This window comes from Microtus pennsylvanicus, chromosome 7 (genome assembly GCF_037038515.1).
Source record: "Microtus pennsylvanicus isolate mMicPen1 chromosome 7, mMicPen1.hap1, whole genome shotgun sequence".
Classification (NCBI taxonomy): Eukaryota; Metazoa; Chordata; class Mammalia; order Rodentia; family Cricetidae; genus Microtus; species Microtus pennsylvanicus.
The window spans coordinates 10,801,679-10,811,133 of NC_134585.1; the positions used below are offsets into that span (position 1 = coordinate 10,801,679).

At 49.4% G+C, this 9,455-nt stretch overlaps 1 protein-coding gene across 1 annotated transcript; it reads left to right on the top strand.

The window, feature by feature from the left end:
- Positions 1-1,816: 1,816 nt before the first annotated feature.
- LOC142853967 (glutathione S-transferase theta-4) lies at positions 1,817-8,252 on the top strand. The gene is made up of 5 exons (XM_075979122.1): positions 1,817-1,928; positions 3,201-3,288; positions 5,371-5,521; positions 6,440-6,616; positions 8,058-8,252. The coding sequence occupies exons 1-5, from the start codon at positions 1,817-1,819 to the stop codon at positions 8,250-8,252; spliced, it is 723 nt and encodes a 240-aa protein (XP_075835237.1).
- The last annotated feature ends 1,203 nt before the right edge of the window (positions 8,253-9,455 follow it).

Here is a 9,455-nt window from a genome sequence, read left to right on the forward strand (position 1 = left end):
CCAGATTGCAAGAAAAGAAATGTGAGCAGCAGTGTTCACCACCCTCTTGTTCCTGACCCCAGATTTGATATGACCTGCTGCCTCAAGACCCTTCCCCCTATGGCTTTCCACCGTGATAGAGCATGAGACTGAATAAATCTTTCCTTCCCTATCTTGTCTGGCCAAGTATTTTACTGCAGCAAAGAGGAAATTAACTAATAAAGCCGTAAAGCCCAAAGCCACACTGTGGCCTCAGCATGCGTTTCTAGTGACCTTCTTCCACAGCTGCGCGGTGCACAGTAGGAGCTGTGTTGCTTTAATCAAGGCTAAAGAGTTTCTGGGTTCCTGCATCGTACAGTCTGGTGAACCCACACCCTGAGCGCCCTCAAAACTGACCCTTTGCTCCCTGAACTCCCGCAGTGTGTTAGCTTCCCATCACTGTAACAAAATACCCTAGAGAGTTAACTTACAATGAAGAAAAGGGAGCTGAAGAGGTGGCTCAGCAGGTAAGGCCGCGTTCTTCCCTGGCAGGGGAGCAGGGTTCAGTTCCCAGCACCGTGTTGGGCAGCTCACACACCTGTAACTCTGGTTCCAAGGGCTCTTTTGTCCTCTGCTGGCTTCTTTGGGCATCTTCACTCATACATGTATAATATATATATATATATATAAATATACTCTCCCTCCCACATATACATAATTTCAAAATAAACATAAATGTTCAAAGAAAAGAAGCTTTCTATTTTATGTGCATGGCTCTTTACCTCCACGTATGTCTGTGCCCCGTGGAGGCCATGAAAGGGCATTAGGTATTCTGGAACAGGTCTTTTTGTAAGCCTATCTGTGGGTGCTGGCGATGGAACCTAGGTCCCCTGGAAGAGCAGTTAGCGCTTTTAACCACCAGGCCATCTCTGCGGCCCCTAAAATTTTTTTAAAGGAAAGAGAGGTTATTTGGTCTCAAGATTTTAAAGAGTTAAGAGTCATGACTGAGAGGACCTATTGCTTTCAGGTCTCTGGGGGTGGGGGTGTTAGACACGGTGAGGAAGTGCATATGGCAGAGAGAACTGTGACCTCATGACCAGGAAGAAAAAGAAGAAAGATGAGACTTTCATTCTATAGGCCCCCTCAAGAAAATGTCCTCCAATGAGCCAACACCTTCTATCCCTTCAAGAACTTGTTCTCAGTGTGTCAATGCCTTCTGCCAGGACTCACCTTTCTTTATCACCATTAGTCATAGGGGTAGAGCCTAGGCTTTCTATATGCACGCTACCACTGGGCTATAGTACCAGCTCTACAGGCCCCACCTTTTAAAGCTCCCACTACCACCTTTAACGCATGGCCTTCAGAGATCATTCAAAATCCAAGATGAAGCACCTACCTTTTTCCAGTTCTTTCCCAACTGCATTTCAGAGTAGATCTACCCACGGACAGCCCAGTCTTTACGTCAGGCCATGCAAACTCAGTCCTTGTCTTTTTCTTATCCTGGACCTGTAAGTTCCCTTTCACCCTATTCTTCAGAGAAGGCCTGGCCCTGGGGATGCTCTCAGACGTGAGCCTTTCTCAGACAGATGTCTGTGGGGCTGAGCCACAGAGCACAGGCTCAATAGGAACCTGTCCCAGCCCTCTGGGAAGTCCCCTCGACACCCCTGAGTCTCAGAATCTTTGCTATTGTAAGAATTCCAGGTGCCCTGGCCTCATGAGAACATCAAGGGATGTAAGTTCCAGAATGCAGGGCTCTCAGCTCAGGTGGGAGAGGGCCTAGACCTGGGTGCTCAGGCTAGACACAGGCCCAGGTCTGTGCTCCACCCACTGCAGCTGTGGGCTTGGCAAACATCCCAACATGGGCCTGGAGCTGTTTATGGACTTGCTGTCAGCACCTTGCCGCGCCGTCTACATCTTTGCCATGAAGAATGGCATCTCCTTTGACTTCCAATTTGTGGATCTCCTAAAAGGTCAGTCCTCAGTGCTGCCAGGAAGCCTGGTCCTGAGGTGCTCCCAGGGTGCCTGGTGAGAGTGCTTCTGAGGATCAAAGGTCAGCAAGGGAAACAGGTGAAAGAGATATCAATGTACTCATGCCTTGTCCCTATCTAGCCTAACCTTTGCCGGCCACCATGAACAGCAATCTCCCGTTGGGGTGAATAGGATCTTTGGGGGTCAGGAAGGAGGGCTGCTAGGCCAGCCTCAGACTCTGAGCTGGAGCTTTGACCATCACCTCTAGAGGTCTCACATCTTGTTATCTGTAGCACCCACCAACCAGGCTGACCCTGGACACACCCATTACCATGGGACAGAGCATATGACACTCAGTCTGTGCCCACTCTTCCTCAGTCTGTACCCACCTTCCTCCAGTCTGTGCCCACCCTCCCCCAGTCTGTGCCCACCCTCCCCCAGTCTGTGCCCATCCTCTCTCAGTGTTCAAATTTGCTCTGGGATTAGGACTGTGGCTCAGTGATAAAGCACTTGCTTAGCATGCCACAAACAAGACCCTTGGTTTGATACTCAGGTTATGCGTGCTCCCATGTGTGCGCAATTGTGCGCGTGCGCGCACACACACACACTCATATGCACAAATAAAAAAAGAAGGAAAGGAGGAGGAGATAAATGACAGGAACATAAAAAACAAATGCACTCAAGGTTGCACAGACCCTCATCCCCCATGGGGATGGGTGGATCAAGATCCAAGACACCGAGGAGAGAGAGCAGTAGACTGTGCAGTAGACGTGGGAGCTGCAGAAATGGACGAGGTGTGGTGGACTCCCAATGGGTTTCCTCTTGCAAACAGGAGGGTCAGGAGGGGTTAGTAGTCCCGCTTGCTGTGGAGTTCTCTGTAGATATCAAGGGACCTTGGGTGCATTGGCAGGGTTCTGCAAGCTTCATGGTTCAGTGGCCCAATCCCTTCAAAGGGGAACAAGAGTGAGTGAGCGGTGATGAGACGGAAGGCCGCACTTAGGTCCCTAGGGCTGAGGTTGTAATTTTAAGCCTTGGGTGAAGACTGAACTTCTAGCTCCTGGGAGCCAAAGGGATGGTTTGATCCCTGGCAAAGGGGGTCACAAGGGGAGGGGGGATCTTTCCTAACCCTGGCCTTGGCAATATCTCTGCTTTCCCCATGATCTGGGGCAAGCTATGGGGTTCTTGAGGCCTCAGATTCCCCCTTTTGTCTCTAGAAGCCCAAGTTCTCTTTCCCTTGGGGTCCCCAAAGCCCCAGACCCTCCCTGCCCCCTCAGGTCACCACCATAGCAAGGAATACATCGAAATCAACCCCCTGAGGAAGGTCCCCAGCCTCAGAGACGGAAAGTTCATCTTATGTGAAAGGTAAGATTCGTCTCTGCTCCTCCTGGGAGATTCAGTGGGAACAGATCTGCCTGCCAGCATTTATTAATTTGTTTATTTATTTCCTGAGATGAGGAAAGATTGATGTACACTTGACTGGCCTAGAACTCACTATGTAGACAAGGCTGGCCTTAATCTCAGAGATTCATCTGTCTCTATATCCCAAGTCCTGGGATTTTCAGCAAACCTCACACATCCATCTCCTGGCTTCTGGGGCTATCCACTTTGCCTCATCGACACCTCCCTCTGTTTGTCCTCCTCCCACACGTTCCATCACTTTACCCATGAGTGCTTAGAAATATCCCACTAAGAAACAAAGACTCTAACACATACATCAGCCAATACCATTATGACAACGGGTGAAATTACCAAGCCTTCCCAGATTCTATCCTTAGCCAGCTCATATTCAAGTCCCACATTTAAATACATGAGTTTTTTTCCTATATGTGTGTATGTGCACTGAGTGCATGTCTGGTGCCCGGGAGGCCAGAAGAGCTCATCAAATCTCCTGGAACCAGAGTTATGGATGGCTGCGAGCCACCATGTGGGGGCTAGGAACCAGACCAGGGTCCTCCAGGAGAGCAGCAAGTGCTCTTGACCACTGAGCCTCCACAGCAGTCCCTCTCAAGTCCTGCTTAGTTGGTTTGGGGTTACTGTGGCTGAATTGGGCAGCGTGGGAGATTCTAAAGAGCAGAAGGTTGACTTCCACTCGTGGTTCTAAAGGCTGTAAAGCCCAGGAGAGTGGAACTGGTACCTGGCTTAGCGTCTGCCCTCCCTTTGGGTCCTAGTAACAGAGAGATTACAACGCGGTGAGCAAACAAGTGAGCTGGGGCGGGAGAGCATCTATGTGTGTGCTTACAGAACTCAACCACCTGTGTCAACCTGGTCACCTATCAATCATTTTAACAATGCATGAATCAATCTGCCCTTGCAATCCCATCACCCTGAGTTGTCCCACCTCCTAAAATTCCCCTGGTGGGAATGCAATGTCGTTCTGAGCTTTAGTGGGACTTGCAAACCATCTCAACTCTGGTTGTTTGATTTCAGTTTGTTTGTTTCTGATTGGCCTTCTTTGTGTGCTCTTCCGTCCTGTGGCATTTCCTACATACACTAACTGTCCGTTAGCAAGCCTGGGCCATCCCTTCCTGCAAAGCTCTGGTCTAACCTCTGCCCTGTATCCTTTGGTCCCCACCACCCCATCCCACACCCATCCCCACGAGACCAATCCCTTTTAATGGGTTATTGCGTGAGCCACCATCTTGGCTTGCCTGAGACTTATCTTACCTCTTCTAACTAGAGGGCTATATCCTCTCATCCCTCAGAATCTTAAAGATAAAGTCTTGGGACTGGAGGGAAGGCTCCACAGCTAAGATCCCTAACCATTCTCTAGAGGACCCAGGCTCCCAGCTCTCACGAGTGTTTCATAGTCTGTAACTCTAGTTTTGGGGGATCAAACGTCTTCCAGCCTGTGAGGGCACCAGACACACAAGAGGTTCACAGACATACACACAGGCAAAATACTCATACACAAAAACTAAATTAGGTAAAAAAGAATTAAGTGTCTCTGGCAGTCCTCTTCCCACCACAGCAATCATCTCACCAGCCACGTGTTTCGTTCAGCAGTTCCCTGATGTCCCCATTCCCTCTGGAATCTCAACATTCTTTGCCCCCTCTCTTTCTCTCCGAGAAAGGGTTTCTCTGTGTAGTCCTGAAACTTGCTCTGTAGACCAAGCTGAACTCGAAGTTACAGAGATCTGCTTGCCTCTGCCTCCCAAGCACTGGGATTAAAGGTGTACACCACCACTGCCTGGTGATTTGGGGGGCGGGGCATTACCCTTTCTTATGCCATTCATCAACTCCTGAGCGCCCTTCAGCGACCCGTGTCTTGCTGACTATTGGTCTGACATAACAGCTTGGGGTAGACTTCCCAGAGGAACCTTTTGGGTTCCTCCTCCTCCTGCCGGAATTTAGCACGTAAGGCCTGCCTGTGGTTGAAGGCCATGTTGGGGTGGTGTCGGGGCTTTCAGAAGGTACAAGGAGTGCCCCGACTCGCCCTTTCTGTAGTGTGGCCATCCTCTTCTACCTATGCCGCAAGTACAGTGCACCTTCCCACTGGTACCCGCCAGACCTACACATGCGTGCCCGTGTGGACGAGTTCATGGCCTGGCAGCATACAGCCTTTCAGCTGCCCATGAACAAGATACTGTGGATCAAGGTGAGTGGCCCAGCCTGGGGCTCAGGAACAGGGAAACAAAACAATCAGACAGCCTGAAGTCCAGGCCTGGTTCTGCTGACTGAGCCTCTTTTTCCAGGATCCCATGTCTGCCTACCTCTCAGAGATTGTGGGATGAACTAAGTGGGACAAAACTTGGCAAAGGCAAAGGGCAACTAGAAAGGGTCAAGGCAGGACTCATGAAACTTGGTTCTAAGTTAGAGAATGCCAGTAAACTTAAAAGGTGACAACCAGCACACATATTCTGACTTCTAGTTTCTGTTTGTGTTTTTAGCTCATTTTTCATTGCTATGATAAAATGCTCCAGGTCGGGTAACTTGTGAAGAAAAGAGGTTTATTTTTTATTTTATTTTTTTAGATTTATTTATTTATTATGTATACAACATTCTGCCTGCATGTATGCCTGCAGGCCAGAAGAGGGCACCAGATCTCATTATACATAGCTGTGAGCCTCCGTGTGGTTGCTGGGAATTGAACTCAGGACCTCTGGAAGAGCAGTCAGTGCTCTTAACCGCTGAGCCATCTCTCCAGCCTAAAAAGAGGTTTAGTAGGCACACAGTTTTGGAAGCAGGAAGTCTAAACAGCACAGCACCAGCTCTGAAGAGGGCCCCGGAGCAGATGCTATCACAGTGGAATCAGGTGCTAGCCAGGATCACCTGCTAAGACAGGGAATCAGAGCCAGCGCAGGGCTTGCCTTTCCATAACAGCTTGCTCTCTTGAGTACTGGCTGTATCCACCTCGATTCCTTCTGAAGTTAGTACCCGTAGTTAGACTCCAGGTTTTAAAGATTCCGGCCCCTATCATGTCCAAGCTCTATCTAACAGACAGGGATACCAAAGCCCGGCAGGGGGAATGGGCTGGAATATTGCCTCTCCATCGTCCACTTCCCTCCCTGCCCAGTGTCTAATCCCGATGATCACGGGTGAGGAGGTTCCTGCTGAGAAGGTGGATGAGGCAGTTGATGAGGTGAAGAGAAACGTACAGCAGTTTGAGGAGAAGTTTCTGCAGGACAAGATGTTTATCACTGGAGACAATATTTCCCTGGCTGACTTAGTGGCCCTGGTGGAGATGATGCAGGTATGGGGAGAGGGAAGGTGTTTCTGTGACCAGGGACTGGAGTCTGGGGAATAGACCAAGAGAGGCAGATGTGGGAGTCAGGTCGGGGTGCCTGGACCCACCTGGAAGTGACAGGAAAGAATCAGTGGTTCTGAATCTAGGAACATCTTGATCGTGGAAATTGACAAAATTCCATGGCATGGAGAGAAGCCAGAGGGAGAGCCAGGGATGAAGAGAAAACCATGGTATACCAGCTAAGTTCCCAGATACCCGCTCTTCCTGCTGGACTTGCCAGGAAGTATATGGAGATTCCCGGTGTCTCTTTCCCGGTTGCCTCTTTTCCAGAGCTCCAGAGGCAGGAGCATTAAGACAGCACTCCCAGTTCTGGGTCTGAGCAGTGGAGAGCACTGTGCATTGGAGGAAAACTTGTAGGAGCGCAGGGTTTTCATGTGTTTTACATGTATGCTCGCTCAGTCCACGCGAGCTAGCTGGTATATGCAGGCTAGCCAGTTTAGACACTTCCATTGTCCTTTTCTTCCTCCCTTACTTCCTTTCTTAAGCTAGCCTTAGCTCTCAGTGTCTCAGGCTAGCCTCAAACTGGCTATTTAGTTGTAAAGACCTTGAGCTTTTGATACTCCTGCTACTACCTCTCCAGTGTGGGGATGACAGGTATATAACAAACACAATGTCCCATTTGTAGTGTGCTGGATCCTGAGCCCAGTGCTTTGTGCATGCTATGTAAGTCCTCTGTCTGCTGAGTCACATGCCCAGCCCATGGCCAGGGTCTTGAGAGGACTTTATAGTTTCCAGCCAGGACTCAAAGTAGCAACTTTAGTCATAGGCCAATGTGTGATGTGGAACAGTTCAAGGGAAACCATTCTGGCCTGCACCAAGCAGGCTGGCCTCAAACTCACAGAGATTGCCCACCTTCCAAGTGTGAGGATTAAGGGCATGTGACAAAACAACCCTGGGGCGCATATTTCTTAATGAAGCAGCTAACCGCTAAGCAGGTTGCATGCTGAGCCTCTTCTTACTGCTCTTGTTCTGATCACAGAAGGAGACCCAACACTGGGGAAGGAAGCAATTAAGTTCCATTCCTTCCTGAAATGAGAAGTGGGAGTCACCTGGGTCAGGAGTCACCATCTTTGACCAGGACCCTCAGTGCCTGTTTCACATAGATGGTATAGTTTTGACACTTGCCAAGAAAGACTCATCCCCCCCCCTTTTTTTAAAAAAGATTTATTTATTAAGCATACAATGTACTGCTGGCAAGGAGAGTGTGAGCCACCACCATGTGGTTGCTGGGAATTGAACTAGGGGCCTCTTACCCTCTGAGCCATCTCTCCAGCCCCAAACTCATCCCTTTTTTGCAGAGGCAGATACAGATAACCCTTGAGGCTACAGAAGACCCGAGTGCAGCTGGTGCTGATGCTGATCACATCTTCCTTTTGTTTACCCATAGCCGATGGGGGGTGACCACAACGTCTTCATCAGCTCCAAACTTGCCGAATGGCGGATGCGGGTGGAGTTAACCATTGGTTCTACCCTCTTCTGGGAAGCTCATGACCGACTGGTGAAGTTACCCAGCTGGGACTGCTCGACGCTGGACCCCATGGTCAAGACCAGGATTGGTGAATTTCTGAAGAAGTATAACTGACCTCAGAGGCTGTTCATTCTGCAGGGTCTGGCTGTCTCTGCCTTCTGAGCCTCTTCCCTTAGGGAAGACACTAAGAAACACTCTCTTCCTTTACCTAATTAAAAAAAAACCACCTGGAACAGTCACCAATGCTGTTATGAGGACAGTAGGTGTGAGCAAAGAGAATGGTATGGGAGGAGGTGATCATCACAAGTCTTCTTGGTTTCTAAAAAGAATATAAGAGCCTGGGGAGATGACTCAGAGGGTAAAGTGCTTCTGCCTATCTTAGTTAGGGTTTCTGTTGCTGTGAAGAGACACCATGACCATAGCAACTCTTATAAATGAAAACATTTAATTGGGGTGGTGGTTTACATTGTCAGAGGTTCAATCCATTATCATCATTGTGGGACCTAGTGGTATGCAGGCAGACATGGTGTTGGCTACATCTCCATCAAAAGGCAACAGGAAGTGTACTTGGACACTGGGTGGTATCTTGAGCACAGGAAATTGCAAAGCCCACCCCCACAATGACACACTTCCTCCAACAAGGCCACACCCACTCCAACAAAATCACATCTCCTAATAGCGCCACTTCCTGTGAGCTCAAGGGAGCCAATTACATTCAAACTACTACACTGTCTTAGCTCACACATCTACTACCCACACTAAAACCAGGTACAAGTACCATCCCCAGAGCTCACTAAGTAGCCAGTTCAGAAGAAATGGCAAGCCCCAGGTTCAACAGCAAAAATGTTAGCTCAAAAACAAGGGGAAAAGCAAAAGACTAAGCCATCCAACATCAGCATATGGTCTCTGTAGGAGCACCTATCTGTTTGGTTAAAAGCGTCACTTCAGCTCCCTAACACCCCTTTATACAAAGAGTCTGAAATGCTTAGTTGGGGGCTTCACTCCAGCCCCCTGGCATCCATTTTGAGCCACCTCCCCTGGGAGTTGCCTCAGTCCAAACTCCACCTCCAAGAAAGCCTGCCAAACGGTGACCCCCTCCACAGGGAGGGTCAAGACCACTCCCACAGGCTATTTAAACTGCCCCCCCCCCCGAGAATTAACACATGGCCTCCCCTTTTCCCTCTCCAGTGGTCGTTCTGATTCTCCTCTTTCCCTCTCCGTGTTTTTCTGGAGGCCACCCAGGAGCGCTGCCATCCATTAAACCTGGGCATCTTCTAATTTGGTCTGGTTTGGTCTGATTGGGATCATTTGCATCAG